The sequence below is a fragment of the Megalopta genalis genome, chromosome 9 (assembly GCF_051020955.1).
Source record: "Megalopta genalis isolate 19385.01 chromosome 9, iyMegGena1_principal, whole genome shotgun sequence".
In the NCBI taxonomy this organism is placed as follows: Eukaryota; Metazoa; Arthropoda; class Insecta; order Hymenoptera; family Halictidae; genus Megalopta; species Megalopta genalis.
This window is the reverse complement of record NC_135021.1, coordinates 18,804,925-18,824,158: the sequence shown is the minus strand read 5'-3', so window position 1 is coordinate 18,824,158 and position 19,234 is coordinate 18,804,925. Positions and strand designations below refer to the sequence as shown.

General features: G+C 35.6%; 3 protein-coding genes and 1 long non-coding RNA gene across 20 annotated transcripts in view; 2 read left to right on the top strand and 2 right to left on the bottom strand.

Moving 5' to 3' along the window:
- Positions 1-96: 96 nt before the first annotated feature.
- On the top strand, positions 97-4,445 carry LOC117224628 (hydroxyacylglutathione hydrolase, mitochondrial). Of its 9 annotated transcripts, none has more exons than XM_076524646.1 (6): positions 100-235; positions 1,959-2,127; positions 2,860-2,963; positions 3,035-3,377; positions 3,458-3,561; positions 3,761-4,445. In XM_076524646.1, the coding sequence occupies exons 2-6, from the start codon at positions 2,082-2,084 to the stop codon at positions 4,031-4,033; spliced, it is 870 nt and encodes a 289-aa protein (XP_076380761.1). In that variant the 5' UTR covers positions 100-235; positions 1,959-2,081; the 3' UTR covers positions 4,034-4,445. The 9 variants fall into 9 exon arrangements, with proteins under 9 accessions (XP_033333600.1, XP_076380761.1, XP_033333602.1 ...); XM_076524647.1 differs by having other exon boundaries at positions 228-363; XM_076524645.1 differs by lacking the exon at positions 100-235 and adding an exon at positions 573-706.
- LOC117224630 (uncharacterized) lies at positions 4,018-5,339 on the bottom strand. The gene is made up of 4 exons (XM_033477718.2): positions 5,061-5,339; positions 4,915-4,985; positions 4,451-4,796; positions 4,018-4,369 (listed from the first exon to the last, which is right to left on the bottom strand). Exons 1-4 carry the CDS (start codon positions 5,157-5,159, stop codon positions 4,259-4,261), a joined length of 627 nt encoding a protein of 208 aa, XP_033333609.1. The 5' UTR covers positions 5,160-5,339; the 3' UTR covers positions 4,018-4,258.
- Positions 5,340-6,451: 1,112 nt separating this feature from the next.
- LOC117224700 (monocarboxylate transporter 9) overlaps positions 6,452-19,234 on the top strand; it is a 35,207-nt gene continuing 22,424 nt past the window's right edge. For 3 of the 4 annotated variants that reach the window (XM_033477810.2, XM_033477809.2, XM_076524605.1), the window contains exon 1: positions 13,275-14,717. The gene's annotated coding sequence lies outside the window, so the exon portion shown is untranslated. Of the gene's footprint in view, positions 6,737-13,274; positions 14,718-19,234 lie in introns of those variants that run through there. The other variant, XM_076524606.1, reaches the window with a different exon arrangement.
- Positions 9,431-10,601, bottom strand: LOC117224702 (uncharacterized). 6 transcript variants are annotated; one of them, XR_013034139.1, is made up of 3 exons: positions 10,433-10,562; positions 9,982-10,347; positions 9,431-9,893 (listed from the first exon to the last, which is right to left on the bottom strand). It is a non-coding gene; the product is annotated as an uncharacterized LOC117224702 (long non-coding RNA). The 6 variants fall into 6 exon arrangements; XR_013034138.1 differs by having other exon boundaries at positions 9,431-9,912; positions 9,960-10,601; XR_004491309.2 differs by having other exon boundaries at positions 9,960-10,601.

Below are 19,234 nucleotides of genomic sequence, written 5' to 3'. Positions count from 1 at the left end.
GAAATTGCTTCGCTCTGATTGGCTGACGATTCGATGCTAAGACAAGATTCACTGCGGATTCGATGCGCAGCAAAATGGTGGGAATGCATGTGTTTCCTTAAAGAGGAAAAGAACCGTGCCGGAGTTGAGGTGTATCATTTGTATCTCCGATAACAAAAACTTCTCCGTAACCGTAGCGTGTTCGTGATGAAAATATGTGTTAACTCACGGGACAATACGACCACATAGTTAACAGGCAAGTAGCCTTTCACTCAGTGTTTCATATTAAATTGTGTAGACGTAAATACATCACGAATATGTTGAAGGCACTATTTCATGCAAGTCCTTGGCTTGAAAATACATTAACGTCTCTCTACTTCAGGGGTATGCAAGATTTCTATTATCACTTTTCTAATTAAAACCGCGTTACTGCGTTACGTGTAAGTACATACTCGGTCGCCTCAAATCTGCAGTGTCAGATTTTGTCCAATGCCTGTTACTAGCTTTTGTAACCAGATTGGCAACAGGTTTTGGTACGGGATCTTCCTTAATTCAGATCTGTTGTCAGATTGGAGCGAAACCGAGAACGAAAAGCAGCAGAAACGATGCGGATCCTGCAAGTTTAGCCACATTTAAATTTCAAATGTACGCGCATACAGGGTGCTCGCTAACAAGCGGAGAAATTTTAACGGCAGAGTTTTTCACAATAGAAGACACAAAATTAAGGGTAAAAGATTGCAATTTCTATTTTGAATTTAAGTCAGCGAAGTTATTGAATAGCCGAAGGGTGCAGGATCTGTTTCGTTTCTACCGTGTACATACTGTCGTTAGAACGTGCTGCGCAGACTCTGTTTCGTTTTTGCCCCCAATCTAACGATAGGTTATGTTGCCGCAGAATCACAGATCCACAGAACCACAGCGAAAAGTGCAAAATCGTATGGCTACGAATACGTAGACAAATTTGCCAATTGCGAACTCGATACTAATCTGCAACGAATTGTGCGCAAATTGTTTGCAAGGAAATTTTTCAATCGTTATATTCTTATAATTTCATAGGACCATATTGGAATAATTACATTGGATTTATCCAATTTTCATACAAATTTTCTATCGTTAATTCTAATTGTCTAAAAGTTTAAGTTTGAGAATTTTGTTTGTAGATAATTACTGAATAAAAGATTTACTCTTTTTAAGAGAATAATAAATGCAAGTTTCAGCTTTATTTTCCAAATTTTAAAAAGTAAAAATCATAGTTAGCGATTGCGAACAATTTCGATTTTATGAACAAATTGTACATTTTTTTGTACACAATCTGAGCGTCAATCAGGGAGAATTTACCCGTACTTCAAAGTTACTGTAAATTACTGTACTTCGTAGAGGAAGAAATGGTTCACTAGTAGTAGGCAGTGTAGTGTGTTCAGATTGCAAAGTTCATGTTAAGTCGACAGTCAACGCCATCTGACGTGACGAAGTGACGTATCGTGTACGAATCGTGTAACATGAGCCATTGATGTTATCTTTGCAACTGCCCCCCAGCCCAATAAAAAGTACTATGTAGATAGACATGTAGAAGAATTCAGTGATGCAAAGATGAATGACTAAAGATAGTTCACTGTGACGTAGCAAGACAATCATTCAAAATGGAATGTAATTTTTAACATTTTTGAAATCAATGGTGCGCGCGCGTTATCTCAAAGATTGCAAAGAGAATCAAAATGGTGATGGTAACATCTCTTTCCCATACATATTTCTATACATATTCCTATACTCCATACATATTTCATACTTAATCAATGGAACTTGCTTTTTGGAACTTAAACATCTTCGGATATTGATTAATATTAATCAATGATATTGATTAACACGTTTGGAACATCGGTGTTTCGCTCTTTCGAAATTGCAGGTATGTATATCGTACTAGCACAGCTTGTACATCGAGTTCACTGTGACGTCATGTAGATGATTTGTCTTTGCTTCAGACAAACTATCTGAAGCCGTGTCATAGTTGTTGCATAACTTGGTCTAAGATCTGGCCACACTGCACTGGGCTGAAGTTTGCAGCAGGATTTGCTTCGTTTCTGCTGCTTTCTTGTTATCGAAGTATGCTGCGCAGGCTCTGTTCCGCGTCTATTTTCCGCGCGACAACAGGTTACGTTACAAATCGCATTATATACTTCTGACACATAGTTATGCATGACAAATATTCTGTTGTATAATGTTATTATATGCTATAACGCAGAATTTGTAATTATCTGTTAAGTGACAATGTTTCAAATATCTTTTCTTAATGATTGGCGTTTTAGTTACAAACAAATTTAACAAATATAGTATATGTATTGTGTGCACGCTTTTTAAGATATAGTCGGGAATAAAATTCAGTGGACAGGTAATTCAAACAGATATCAATTAAGTTACGTGATTTAGTAGATACATGAATTAGTAGACATCTGGATAGATGTCATTCAATGTGTTAGTGATGTCAGTACACGCCGCTATCAATGTATAGCAGTAAAAGATTTTTTTTCGTGAATATCTTGAAAACTACTAATTTGCCGAAGCTAATATTTTATATTTGGTATCCTCTCCATTTCCCCGGACACCCTCAAAATTTTGTGTCGATCAGCAGTAGATCTCTTTCGAAAATACAACCGAACGATGTATTTATGTAAAATGAAACTATTTGCAAAATTTCAGCCAAATCGGGTGTGACCGGTTTTCAGATGTTACGTCAGATATAATAATATAGATATAAATATAGTTGATCCTTAATAACTTGACAAAGATTTTGCAATCTCCTTGAGACACGAGTTACCAACATTTTATTTTATTATTGCTGCGACATGAGATAAAGTTTTGAATTTATCTCTTTTATTGTTCTAGCTAGAACCCTTTTTTCTGCATCGCATACACTTTCCGCCTTAATTCAACAGCCTAATATGAAGGTTCGAATATTGCCAGCGCTTCAAGATAATTATATGTATCTTGTATGTATTAAATTAATTAAATTAATCTCGTCGTTTTTATATTTATTTGACTTTATTTCTCATTTTCGAAGATTATCGATGAAGCAACACAGGAAGCTGCAATTGTTGACCCGGTAGATCCTGAAGCTGTTTTGTCCGTTGTTAAAGAAAGTAACGTCAATTTGACAAAAGTTCTAACAACCCATCATCATTGGGATCATGCTGGAGGAAATGAGAAATTATGTAAACAAATGAGTAACTTGCAAGTATATGGAGGCGACGATAGAATCGGAGCATTGACGAACAAAGTGAAACATGATGATACTTTCAATATCGGAGGACTTAAAGTCCAATGCCTTGCAACGCCGTGTCATACTACTGGACATATCTGTTATTATATTACAGGAAATCAAGATCCTCCTGCAGTATTCACTGGTAAATAAATACGTTATACATACATATAGAGATGCTTATGTGAGCGTATTAATTGAAATGTAATTGATATCGTTGAATAGGAGATACACTTTTTGCTGGTGGTTGCGGTGCATTTTTTGAAGGTACTGCGGAACAAATGTATAAAGCACTCATACAGATTTTGGGATCATTACCAAATGAAACTGTAAGCATCCCCAATTATGGTATATATTTATAACATATTTAATTGATTAATTGATCAGTTAATCGTTTTGCTTTCGTTTCCATTTTGCAATCTTCTTAACAATTGATAATTTGAAAGTTTTCCGAAATGGGAAAGAAATAGTGTTTATTTTTTATTTGCAATCTTTTTACGAAATAACTATATTTTTGACGTTTTACAGAAAGTATATTGCGGCCACGAGTACACGGAAAATAACTTAAAATTTGGAAAACATGTAGAACCACAAAATGAAGCGATTATTCAAAAGATAGAATCAGTTCGTATTCAGCGTGAAAATTTTCATCCTTCCGTACCTAGTACTATTTTAGAAGAAAAATTGACAAATCCATTTATGAGGGTGCACGAACAGTCGGTAATGGACCATGCGAAACAAATAGATCCAATTAAGACAATGGCATCTCTTAGAAGAGAGAAAAATTCTTTCAAAGCATAAATTTATTACTGTTACAAAAGAGACACCAGTATTTACATAGTCTTCCGTTTGTTAATACAAAATTTATGATTTGGCGATACAAATGTCTACCTTTACCCGCGAGCACAAATTGATCCATCTTATTTATAATTTATTTTAATTTACTATACATAAATACTAATATATGTGCAAATATTTGATTATAAATTACGTATTTACAAATAATATTTACCTTAAATACAAATACTATGTTATATTTAAAGACATTTGATTTGGTGTGTCTTCCGACTTTTTATTATAAATTTGCATTTCGGCAACATATTTCTCTTTGGATCGTTCGTACATGTCATAATATACCTGAAAAGATTTCGATGTTAATTTTTTAAAAAAAGCTGTAATACATGGACAAATATAAATAACTGTTTCTTTAATACATACTTTCTTATCTTCCGAACTTAGAGATTTCCAAGTGGTCGCAAGTTGCCTAGTAAGTTCTTGCTTGCTCGGTTCAGGTTCTCCAGCTAAGCGTTCCATCACGCGAGGCCTTTGTTCTTGACAGAATTGGAAAAATGGGTTCGCTGGTCTCTTTGGCGCGTTTGGGTCAGTTTTCGCACCTTTCCTTTTTGTTCCTTTCTTTGTTCTCTCATCTTTAGAATTATGACCAGAGGCCTTACTGCCTTTCTCTTGCTTCGACGTAGCTTGAAAAACATTATTTTCTTCGAGAACTCCCATAGGTGCTTCACGCCAGCGATCACCGTGCTGATCCAAACGATCAATTAAAAATCTGTAATATACGAAACATATCTCCTCCATATTAGATATAAATTTATTGTGAATAACTTTAATATAAAACATAACGTTTCGGTGGCAATTTGAACACATAACCTACACATCAAACTCACTTTTTTTCCTTTCTTGTGCGTTTGAGAAGTTTCCTTACCCTTTGAACTCGATAAACCAACCTTTCATTCTCCTGCAATCGAAAACAATTCCAATAACAACGCAAAGGTGGTATGAAATGTTAAAATTACAAAATCTGATTTTGAACCTGCTGCAGAACTTCACATCTATCTAGTAGTAATTGATACTTTCGTTTGTAGATATTAAATTCTTCCGGTTCTACGTCGTATTCAGATTCGTCTGACATTTCAGTAATGTATCGTAATTAAATTGAACTAATCAGCATTGTTTTCATACGGTGTCAACAGTTCACGCACGCTTATTTACTATAATAAAAACTTCAGTTGACAGGTGTCGCTAGTTACAATAATTATCATTCATTTTGTCTTTTTTCTTTTTTAAGTATGCGAAGAAAAGAAAATGATAGAAGTTTTGAACCGTGCTCGAAACAAATATTTTAAATGGATTTATCATATCTTGAGTTTCAAAGCATTTAATTATGTTATAGAATCTGTAAATAATAAAATAATAAACAAATTTGTACGATTTTTGTAAATTTACATAATTTTCTAACATATTCGAATCATTTCATATTTAATAATAATAATAATAATAATCATTTCATATTTAATTTAAATTGCAAATATTTTTCAACTTTGCCAAGCATTTTCTATTATGGCCATACTGTCTCGTCCATTTTTCCAAACTCTTTATTTTTATTCATCGAAGTCATTTCTTAAACTCTTTATTACTGCAGTCTTATATGACAAGCAGAGAAGAAAGCATTATTTCATAAATAAGTAGATAAACTTTCTCACAGTATTTTTTTTTTTACTAAATTAACGAATAATTGTAATGTTCGATATTTTGTTTAAATTATACTGATTCATAATTTAGGACGACATTAAAAATTACAGATACGCTTGCCACAATAACTATTTCGTTAACAATTAGGATTAAAAAAGTTTGATTACTTATTGAGGGTTAGAGTTTGATGGATAATGCAGAAATAGATCGCACAAAGCCGATTAAAAGCTTTTACTAGTTATTTTTCAGGTAAATAAAAGTAAAAGTAGTATTAGTATGCACTAATGTTTACTTAGAAGTAATATTTACTAGATTTTACTATCTAGTAAAAAAAACATGGTTAATCTTACGCGTGCAACACGTCACATATATTATACGGATATTTTTTATTTTTGTAGACGTCGATACAGGTAAAATATAAAATCTTATCTATGCACTTTATGTATATTAGAAGTAATTTATTCTACGTTAAACAATATCAATATTATACATTTTTCTAAAAAAAAAAATGTCTATTCATCGAAACCTGTGGAAATCAATTATGATTTACGATTAACTATTTCTATTAGATAACAACGTGGACGAAATTTGCGGAACGGTGTTTCGAACGAAAATGAAAAATTGTCTATTTTTGCTCTACTTTGCGCCTCAAGTTGCGTCGCCCCTGTTTCACGAACCGACCAATGAAAGTTACGAAAGAAGGGTTGCGTCGATACACATGCGCAACTAATCACAATTCACCCTGGGCTTCGAGACATGGTCAAAACACGTATCGGTCTCCTCGTTGCGTTATTACTTTCCATTCCTGCTATTTGAAACTTCCGATTTTTCGTTCGCGTACGATTACTTTTATTCCACGTGTCAACAACAATTCGGTTCGGCTCCGTGGCTCCCTTTTTTCCGTGTAGTGTTGTTCACTTTCGTCGGCTAATTATTTGCAAGTGATTGTTTTCCGCGCGTACAATGCAGTGCGTCGCAGTTTTTTAGCATTCGCTCCAGATTGCAGGTTGATTTTCGGTGAGTACTGAACTAGATAAATATTTCGTTTAATCGCTACTGTGCGAAGTATATTCGTTCGCGCGAGCTACGGACACGGAAACATATATCAGATTGAATCGCGTGCGTGGAAATGGACAGGAAAGGGGTTTCCGTTTTCGTTTTCGACGCGGCACGCGCGTGCGAAACGGCTCGCTTACGAGATCAATAGCAGCCATTGCAGTTATGGTAACGCGATCAGCTGATGCTTATTTTGTTTACAAAAACCCCGCGGTCTACGTAAGCATCTTTTTCATCGGCGTAATACACGTCTTTTTCCGTAATTTTATTCAGCCTTTACATGTGCACGTCACCGAACGTCCAATGTTTGCCTTTGTATTCGTTATTGTTCAAATTAATATCTGGACAATTACAATTGTTAATGCGAATCTGTGATGTGCATAATGTCTGTGAAGACGTTTGTTCGTTGGATCGTACAATTTTCTGTTTCGCGTATAGAAAATCACATTAATTCTGCGCTAGTCGTTGTTTAACATGATTTGTAGGTATCCAGGTATAGCATGATATTCGGAGAGCTTATGGCTTTTCTGTAATAATACATCGTTTTTCGTATTTTATGAGCAGACACCTTTCACGATGGAATATTAGAAATACGAAGACTATTTTAATATTATATATTATAAATTAAATTATTTAAATTATTTTAATATTATTTATTATACGAAAACCATTCGTTCAGGCTTGAAAATATTGGGATAATTATTTGTTTATATTACTTATTTAAACGCTCAGAATAATACATATTGCTTTATGTGATATCGTAAAATCCCGGAGCAGTTGTTTCTACGTATATGATGTCTTCTTTGGTGCAATCGTATTTTATTATTATTGGTGAAACATTTATGCTAATTACTGGCAAAGTAAATTGGCTCATAAATCGAACATTTATTTAATAAATGCACAATTATTTTCATGCAATTACGAAGATAAAAAAAGAGTCAACATACTTTTGAACGGCAGTGTGCACGCCGTGTAGCACATTCCTAGGATCAGGCTAGGTTAAAGTTACGTATTGTATTCATTAACAAGTGCCAACACACGCGCGTACGACAAAAGTATGAATAATAATAATAATAATAATAATATTCTTTTAAAGTAAGTAATCGAAGTAATGTTCTTCTAAAAGTGATGGATGGAACGAGTCGACTAATTTTTCGGGTATACAAAATATCCTACAAAAAATGTTTTTGTAGGTTAAGGCTTTTCGAAGATTTCAAGTTCACTCGTATCTTTCTTAAATTGCACGCTATAGTTTTCCATTGCACTTGATAATTAAAATACTAAAATAGAAAAATACTAAATAGTAATAATAGTAAAATATTATTTTAGTAATATTATCATTAGTAATAATAGTAAAATATTATTTTAGTAATATTATTATTAGTAATAATAGTTATAATAGTTATAAATAATAATAATAGTTATAAATTAGTTAATATTATTATTACTAATAATAATAATATTGTTATGAGTAATAATAGTTAATATTATTATTAGTAAATACTAAAATACTAAAATAGAAACGTCGAACGGTAATCGATCGATATTCACTTATTAATCGGACAGCGTGAAAACGCTGATAACACGCTGACTATCGCGTTTGTCGCCCGCGAACGGCGCTACTAAATTTGGTCAAGTTGTCAATGGCCTTGAAATATGTTACAAAGGGTGAAATATTATATTCTATATCTAATATTCTGAACAACTTTTTCCTTTCGGCTTCAGTTTTCGAGATACGTATCCAGAAAATACTGTTGCTACTACTACAGAATGTCCCAAAAATGTCTCGCAATCCGGAAATGGCGGGTTCCTCGGATCATTTGAAGCAATTTCTTCCTGTACAAAAATGTTCTCCGAGGCACCATTAACGAGTTATTAACGAAAAAACAGTGACCAATAAGAATCGAGTACGGCTGACGCGAGGCGGCCCAGCCAACCAGCGCACGAAGCCTAGTTCCGCTCATTGGCTCGGTCGCCTCGCGCCAGCCGAGCTCATCTCTCATTGGTCACTGTTTTTCGTTTATAACTCGCTAATGGTGCCTCGGAGAAAATTTTTGTAAAGGAAAAAGTTGCTTCAAATGACCCGAGGATTGCGCCTATGCTATTTGTGCCACTTTCGGATTGCGAGACATTTTTGGGACACCCTACCCTGTATAACGGGTGAACTTTTTAGTTCTGATCAAATGTAGAACGTAATCAGAAGACAGGTAAGCTTGCAAAAAACATGCCTTCAGAATTTATAATAAAATACCATCAACATTAGTATTAATCAATGTGCACGACGAGGAGGTTGTTAAGGTTAATTTCCATTGGGTTGGTTTTACCCTAACCGCGCTGCCTACTGAATGAGTCGATCCTGGTTAAATCCGCGTCCCCACTGCGTCAGCACAGGTCAATCGGGAAGGGGAGTAGGCAAACACAAACAAGTTCGAAGCGTTTCGTATCTCTTCAGTGTCATTTGAGAAGGGTACAGTTCTACTCGATATGCCAAACGCTATGCCAATTCGTTTTCTATTCGATATCGGTAAAATATATCATATAATATAATATATATAATAATAATATTATAATAATAATATAATATATATATATATATAAACGGAGGCAAGCAAAATCCTAGACCGTCCTAATGGCACTAAAAGGGTTAAGGAACAATTCTGTCTATTTATTTATTTTAATTCTGTAACTTAACCTCGAGAATCGAGCCCCAGCGGTTCTGTACGGAAAAGGAAAAAAATCGTTCAGAATATCGAAAAACCTTTATAACATATTTCAAGGCTGTTGAAATCGATGTTGGTACATACATACATACATGTTTTCGGACAACTTCACCCGTATCTTATACATATACCTTGACCAACTTTTGATCAAAAGTCGCCGATGCACATGAAAGTTCTCGCTACTCGGTTTTTCGTACGCTTCGGTGCGCGGTGTTTGTTTACTTTTTTACCGGGTGTCGCCACCGTTCGAACGGAAAGCTACAGCCGGCGTGGTTTCGGCTCGGCGGCGCTCGAAATAAACTGTCGCCGTTACTCCGTGACATTTAGCGGCTTCTTGTTAAGGCAAGGGTGAGGAGGCCTTGCCGAACACGAGATTTGCCGCGGTGGGAAAGATTTGCCTGGAAATTATATTTACTTCTTAATTTAATTATTTTACTACTTGATACTTTTTAATTTATATTTACTTTTTATTTTAATTAAATTTACTTCTTAATATGCTGAACGTTCTTTCGACGGTAAAGATTTTTTCAAAAATTATAATCCATTTCTGTACTCGCTCGCTTCGTGACGAGAGATTAATCTCGAACGAATTGATATAATCGAATCGATCGAGTTTGTGCCGGTGAAAATAACTTTAATCAAATAAAAGGACAACCGAGGTGTAACAAGTGTGACAGCGTCGCTACACGCTACGATGGGTTGACGAAGTCCTCTTATATACATATTTTTTGGGGGGGAGGGGGGAAGGTTCTTGTGTACGATATTTCAGTCCCCAATATAAACACCTTCGTATTGGATCGGCCTCGAAATATTCTGAACATCTTGAAATTTGAGAATATGTTTTTGCTTTCACTAAAATTACAATTTAAATCAGTCAGTGGTCACTGCCTAATTACGCGCGACGAGTGTACTCGTTATGATACAAAATGTGTATCACCTCTCCACGACGAGTATACTTGTCGAACACAGCCAACTGGCTAATTAATCCGTCTCGGCGAACTTCTCGATCACGATGCCACAAACTGCTCGCCTCCGCAGCTTACGCAACAGTGACTTCGATTTTTGCCGGCTCGTTCACCTGGAAGCGAGACACGTCCCCCACTCCCGGTAACCTCGGCTCGGCACGACGCCACAACTCCGCGCGCACCCCTGCTTCGAACAGGGCCGTACGCTACGACGTGGGCCCCCTAGACCCTATCGATCTCGATCCGGTGCCGTATTCTTTTTTTTCCGGTGTCGTAAATTTTTCTTTTTTTCTTACTTAGTGTCACCGAATATACCGAGGAAGTTCGAACATTAAAATCTGGGACACCCTGTTTCACGCAACATGCTTTATTTCTGTAACTTCCAAAGTATGCGTTGCACGAAAAAATGTTGTACACAAAAGTTGCATGGTTTATAGGGGCACGTTATGTAGTGTATTTATTTTTTTTTCTAGGTGGAGGCGTTTCGGAGATTTGAAGGTCAACTTTGTTTCTTTAAATGGAATACTATAGTTTTTATCCGAAAATATGGACGAATGTCGAATTCTGAGTAAAAAAAGTATCTAAATCAAATAGCTAAACGAGCAATGTCGCTTTGTATATAATGTATTCCTGCGCGAACCATGCAACTTTTGTATAGAAAACTTTTTCCTGCGGTGCATACTTTGGGAGTTTATACGTAGTGATGCGGAAGTTGCGTGAAACACTTTATATAAACGCGATTTGATTTGTTAACGACGCGATTAAATTATAATAACATGCTACGCTTATGATAAATTATATTATCGCGTCACATTCACATTCACCTTTTACATATCGCACGAACACCACGTAGAATCACACGTAGAAGAAATTTATTATGTATATTTGTATATATTTAATATATTGTATATATTTCGTATACAATTGTATATTTTATATATATATATGTATATATTTCAATTTTAAGTTTTTAGTATAGGTATTATACATATATGTATTTCTGTTATTCCGAAGTTAATAAACGAACTTTATCGATAAAATTGTGTTTTATTTCATCAGTGAATGAAATATCTCATTAGAAAGTACTATTTATTTCTTAGTAACAACTTAGTAACAATTCGTTAGCTGAGGCCATTCTAAGCAACTTTTTCCTTAGCGAAAATGCAATCCGCGGCTTTGTTTACATGTTATTAACGAAAAACGCTGACCAATGCGAGGCAAGGGCGCGAATTACAACGCGTGGTCGAGTGCAACGTGCTTCGACCGTGGAGCGCGACAGATGAAGTGGGGCTCCGTGCTGCGCTCGAATCAATGAACAAGTCACGGAGCGTGAATTTCCGAATTTTATTTTACCACGTGACAGTGACCATTTTAAGAAAATCGCTATTCATCCTTATTTCAGAATGTCTGAAGAATATATACTAATTTTTCGAGCCCGAAATAATAAGTAATTCAAGCGTGACAGCCGGTTTAATTTTCTGATGTGTTTGACACCATATGAAATTTTTAAGCAAGGTGTACAATGAAGATTAACAAAGTACGTAAATAATATTTTACTTTAAATAATTCCGTGTTCGAACACAATTCAATATATATATATATTTTTTTATATAAATATGTATATATCGGACATATTGAATATATTGAAAATATATTGGAAAATAGTGTTCCAAAATGAGTCACGTAAAAATGCATGCACGAGTGTTGAGTCGCTTCTCGTGGAATAAAGAGTCACCGGTTTTGACTCGAGGTTCCAAATGAATTCGCTTCGTCGTGCCTGGTGATCCGCATATGGAGTGTCGACATATCGTAAACACATATTACACATAACCCGAGACAAATGACCTGTTTGCCCGTAAAACTCGGTTGGCCGTAACCTGGTGTTATGTTCACGAGACAATTTCAGAATATCTTGATTGCTCCCTAGACAACTATGTACATACTACGTTTTTGAATCGTTCTGACTAGGCTAGATGACCCAATTACTGTCACTGTCCCTATAATAATCGCTTCAACTATTTCAGTTAATAGTGGTTAATTAATGCGTGGACAATCGCAAAGAAACAATAATCATTAACTCCTTTCTCTACGATTTAAGTTATTGTGTTATTTCATCCGTACATTGATATTAATTTATGAAATATATATGATATTAATTTATTAAATTAATTTTGAAATTAATTTATTATGTACACCTGGATTTCTCGCTAGTTTTCTTTGATTTATACTCGCCGCAAGGAAAGTGGTGTACCGCCAAAATTTGTCTAAATATTTTTACACAACCGTAAAGTTTTTCTTCTATTGATCTACGAAAATATCAACATATTTAACTGCAAGATACTGTTAATTTACGTATGTGAAGTACGCGCATTCAATGGAACGATCATGGTACAATAAATCTAGGTTTTAATAAGCGCAGCAATTACGCCGCATCTTGTGGCCTACGTCGATTATAATTGCGCATACGTATCTTTCAATAATTACGGTTTTATCTTTGCATAATGAAGATGTTCGCAATCACGTAAACGTATGTATTCGCACGCCTCACGAAAGTTAGCATCCATATTTTTAAACGTGTTCACACGCGAACCCTTAAATATATCGACTTAACGAACAAAGTGACTTACGCCATTTTCACAGTAAACGGCTCATATTAGGAAGCGCGGTCTTTCGGTCCGGATGTATATCTCGTGTTCGACCCTCGATTTGTAAACATCGCGGCGATCGCACCTCCAACGCGACCGACTATCCCCCTCAACTGGTGCGCAGAAAGCAAGATTGTGTATAAAGGGGACACGCAGTTAACGGCAGAGAGCTGAAGAACTCCGTGTATCTCCGTGACAACAGTGTCCGCGTGCATCGGCGAGAGAGAGCATTGCCGCTATCAGTGTTACTTCGGCTGTCCTCGCGCGAGCATCCGAACTCTGTTCTCTCTGTCAACCGTTCTCGTGAACTCTGTTCGGTTCGGCGCGCGACAGCGCCTAACCGGCCGCCGACGCGTCGCAAACGAAACCCGACGATATCTTTCCCGTTCGCGCAGAAACTTCCGCGTGCCGCGTGTCTCCTCGTTCGTTCCCGTCGCGTCGAAGCGAGATAACAAAGCGGTCCAGCGAATCTGAAACGGATCGCGATAACGATCAGCTGCAACAACGAATTCCGTTCGAAATTATCCAAAAAATAATTCGTAATCACGTTCGATAAATTCAGTGACGTTTCGACGACGATCCACCGATAACCCCGCTTCCCATAGCGCAGCGATTTCTTCCGATGTTCGAGCCGCGTGGAACGTATCGATCTTCCATGAGATCTCTCATCGTCCGGTAATCGTCAGTATATTACATAAAGGGAACGACAACATGCGGAGTGCCGTGGCGCTACCTAAAGATAAATAACCGAATTAAATTAGTCGGCCGTAAAAACTCTTCCGGACGCAGCCTGTCGTAATCTATTCGACGTAAGAGTCACATATCCGTGAAGCCGTATTCGCCGTAGGGCCTCTCGGACACGTCCGTTTGTTTGTCCCTTTTCCCCCTCCGTTGTAGCCGCGTCGGGACTCGGAACGTAAACAAACCGCGGCTCGTTCGGACGTCGCCAGCGGAACGGTGAAACGGTGGAAACGGGTCTCCTCTCTTCGGTACAGTGCGAGCCGCGACCGCGAGGGGAATAGCCGGAGAAGATCGGCGATATTTATCCTGGATAGAAAGTAATTGTGCGTCGTAAAATCAGTGGTGTCGGAAGTTCCGCGAGATGTGTCGCATCGTTGCGTCCATGTTGGCGACGAGATTTCGCAGGACGTCGAAAAGTCGCTCCACAGGACTCGATCTTAAATAACAACGAGTGAGAGAGAGAGGGAGGATCGTCATTGGAGACGGAAATCGAATTAGAGAGTTTCATTGGCCGCCGTACACCGACCAATAGAAATTTATCAAACCGAAACGAAACTATCGACTGTCGGTATTTACGGACCCGTTGTCAATTCAGTCGCGACCAACACCATCGAACATTTGGATATCCCCCGTTGGTTATGTCCGTTGTGTAAAACCGATTGTTCGGGGAGGAGGACTGTATTTATAATCTTGAGTGTTCTCTCGATACGGTGGAAATTATCGCGGAGGAATCGTTTTTCGATTTAATCGACCGTAACGCGCGTGAAGAGGGAAGCGACACGTGGTGAGCAGTGCACGTTTTCGCAGATCTTTCTCTGGCTGCCGATTCTGCAATTAGAGAGAGACAGACAGGTGTCATCAGTGCGTCATGGTATGTTTTTCTTTTTTTTTCTTTTTTTTCTTTTTTTAAGTATTTTTAGTCCGCGTATGTATGTTACGACGGTATTGTTGGTCGCCGTCTGTTTGGAACATCAATGTTTCTCTAGTTATCTCTTGATAAACTAGAAAAGCTTCTGAAGCTTTTAACACGTTGATTACGGAATCACCAGGCGTGTTCTGTGTGTCGCACAAAACGGAATTTGTTCGGACGACGGAATCGGAATCGAACGTTTCGAATATATTAGCCGTTACCTATAGTTTTTTTTCGAGATTTAAGGGAAATAAGTTTTTCCTTAACCAATATATTGCCTCGGGTAACGCCATCTAAGACCTTTCGACTCGACTATTATTTTAAAGAAAATGATTAAACTACATTTAGATTCGCGGTTATTAAAATATCTCCCCAGTTTAATGCTCTGACGTACACTGTTTTATTTATAGCTATAAATAAACCAGATCAAATAAATATATAATATAATGTAATATAATATAATATAATAAAATATATAATAATAATAGATATAATAGATAGATCAAATTTTCAACTTTAAGATCGTGTTGCGACTTTAACGGCGATAGCAACACGATTCTAACTCGCATAATTCTGCGGACGACGGCTAAATTCGCACATTCTTCTTGCCGGATATTTGTGCGCCTTATTGAAAACGCTAAATATTTTGGGGGAAAATCTAATTACTCTACGCGATTCAGCGATGCTTCCACGTACGGATAGCGTTGTCACGTATTAGAAATTATCTTCTGTTTTTTTTTAATGCAAACGAAGCAGTTTTGCGAGACGTGTCGCCGCGTTGCGCCGCGCCGGTAGCGGTACTCAACATTGAGGGAAAAATCTATGGCGTGTATACTAATAACAAAAGATGCGAAGGAAAGTTTATGTACTCGGTTCGTTCTGACAAAATGTATTTAATTCACTCGTCACCGAATTGTTCAATTTTTCGAAGTGAAATGAAATAAATTGCTTTGTTACACCGGGAACAACAGAAATTAACAGCCTTGCAAAGAACAACTTCAAAAATATATTTTGAAAAATTCACGAATACTTATTTTATTTATATTATATAATCTATATTATCTATATTATATAATCTATATTATCTATATTATATAATCTATATTATATTTATTATATTATATTATATTATTTATTATATATTTATTTATATTATATAGATTCACGGATAAAGCTGCAAAAGCATGAATAAACTAAAACCACTTAACAGATGTATTCCCAACAATTAACCTTAATTTTTGCCATTCAATATAGTTGTATTCCGTTAGCAGATATTTATTATTAAAGTACAACGTTATTTATTCGAAAACGCGTTTCATATTTGACAAATTTAAACGAGAGTGCGCATTGGAGGAAATTCTCTGGAGCGCGAGATCGGTTGACATATACATAACGTATGCATGTATACATATGTTGAGTTCTAAATATGAGCGAGGGGATTTAGGATTCCTAAGGGCTGGTTTAATGATGTCAGGGTCTTAAGGACGCCGTAGCAAGGATTAAGTTATAGTTATATGATGAGACCGGTTCAGAGGCCGAGGATGAGACAGAGTTTCTGGATGATTAAGCCAGGTCTAAAAATGAAATTATTGCTTTTCGGAAGATTCTAGAATGTAATGGATTCGATGGGAAATAGAAGAAGGTTGGGTGTATTCGTTTAATTTTAGATATTAACCCTTTGCAGCACTTGGACAATCTTGAATCACCCGCCAACAACTATAGAATATATAGTTATTCATGAAGTAGCATTAAAATATGAAATAACATTACGTTGGAAACAATTATTGTACTTAAAATTCAGAGATTCGTACCAGGAATACCAAAATACCTGTAATATCGTATATCTAACCGATAATCGTATCAAGGGCCAGAATTATACTGAAATATCCAAATATATGTCGTATTAGAATTATCGATATATTTGCTATATTTAGCGAAACTAAGATAATATGCATGCGTTTGCAAGTGAACATAATAATGCAGTAATGCTATTGATCCGGCAGTAGAAACCTCGCTTTTTAGTGGCCATCCTGTTCGGGACTTTTCAACTCCCCGAGGCCAAGCTTGCAGTTGATAATTCAGCTTAAAATTCAAATTTCATTTTTCCATTTGATAACATTTTTCTATATTGTATCTATATTTATTTTCATCAAAATATTATTTTGTAAATATGGAAACCTTAATTGCAAGTTATACGTACATATCACTTGTTACTTTACAAAATTTTAACTTCAAACAATATACAATTTAATTTTATATTTAATACATATATTTATATATTTTAATAATTTTAATTGCCAAAAGATCTTGTAAAATACCAATTATCATTTAATTATGGAATTAGAGGAAATTGGGAGTTAATCCGAAATTGTGAAATAGTCGAATTTTCTTATTCATAAATAAATAATATCGTTTTACTACTGGCTCAGATTGTAATTCTGTAATATTTTACTTACATTTTCAATAAGTCACCGTTCAATAAACATAGTCCGATTTACGTCATGTTTGGACTTGCATTAATCAAAAGAACTTCAGCTATCCATTGGTGCTGCAATTATGAATGTAAACCGAGACTTACTAAAAATAACATTTTCTTTCATGCGTGTATACATTGTCTAGTCGCGGCACGCCGTTGATGTACTTGCGTCTGCGTTATTTCCTTTCACCGCAGCTCAGTTCTCTATCCTTGTCTCTGCGGAGGTAAGGGCAAGGCCTCGGCCGAGCATGAGAAGCTCTGTTGAGAAAATAGTGCTGATTTTAGAAATTATATTCATATAATAAATGAAACCTGATATGGTATGCATTATATTAGAATATTTCTAAGAATCCTTTGAACAGCACAGTTTCAAAAACATTTTTAAACGGTTTCTAAATATATAACAAGAATTTGAAACTGTATTTGTCCCAATCAAAGTCTGACAAGGTATCTCCGAACCTATTAATATGGTAATTAATATTAATATGTATATTAATATAGTAATTATATAGATATATAATTAATATAATATATATAGGTGCAGATATATATAGGTATATACCGGTATTCAAATTCCGGACTTAAATAGGATTTCGCATAAAATCGTATTCGTACAGGTTAAATTAGAATTTGTAAAAATAGAATTGTTGATCTTGAAATTAGCAGCAATTACCGGCAGTCTTGTTACGCGTTTTTAGAGAAAAACATGCCCGTAGTTTCAAACTGCAACGGAAATTGATTTTTACTTATTACGCAGACGTATTTTTATTCAGCTTCCGGCTGTGAAAAGTTATTACCCTCTTTACAGTATATAGCATGATTTGTAAAGTGTAAAACAATATTTCTTGTATGCGTTATCATCGTCACTGTTATCTAACTATTAGAGTATAGTGACCACATACTCTTACGATAAACGTTTTATCACGCGACCACAAATATTGTGCTTCAGGTTGCTTGTCCGTTGACAATCGTATCCGAGATAGTTATAATAAAAAGTGTTTACACCACCAAACAAGGAACTATGATGCACGTGTAAACATGCGAGTGTGTTGATAAATGTTGAACGCGTACAATATTACGGTATCTCTGCCGTAACCAATTTGTCCCGTGTTGAATTTCATTGATTATTTATTAGATAAGATATTCCACTACGTGCGTCATAAGTGAAACGAACCGTCAAAACACTGATGCGACGAAACGGGCAGTTCGGAACTTGAGGCGTCGCAGGAAGGAGTAGTAAATTGTTTTATAAATATTCGAATAAGAGAAAAATTTATTTTTAATCGCACGGAAATTTCTTGCGGCAGAAATTGAATGAAACTATTATTCATTTTTACAATTTTTTTACGGTTAACCGTATTTCTGTGGACAAAGACAGAAAATAAACCTAGTTAAAGAAAGGAGAACATACGTTTTTCAAAAGGATGACGCTTCTCCCAATTATATATATATATATAATAAATATAATAAAATATTATTATATAATTAATATTATATTTATGTATATTTTTATTATCAAGAGATAGCTTTGTACAAAGCAAAATACATGCAGAGGTTTCTTAAAATCAAATCTTTTTGTTGCATACTATTTTGTGAATTATTTCCACTTTTTCCATATTTCTGATGAAATAGTAGTATATAAATAATATACTATATTATTATAAATAAGTAATAGTAAAATATTATATAGTAATATTATATACTAATTATATTAATATAATTGGTATTATAAATAACGTAATAGTAAAGTATTTCTAATGAAATAGTATATATCAAATATAACAGCATCGAAAACAACGCATCGAAATGAATTATATTTCAAATGGTTATTATCTCCTGTCTTTATTTCATTATTAAATTTTGCCGGCATTTATGCACTAGAGAGAGAGAAACGGTTCGCAAACTGTTCCCCAACGAAAACATCAGCGCAGCGCGTTCACATTGAAGCTCGCGAACAGTTGTAAGCTTGTTCCCTTTGAATTCATGGTCAGTTGCGTCAAAC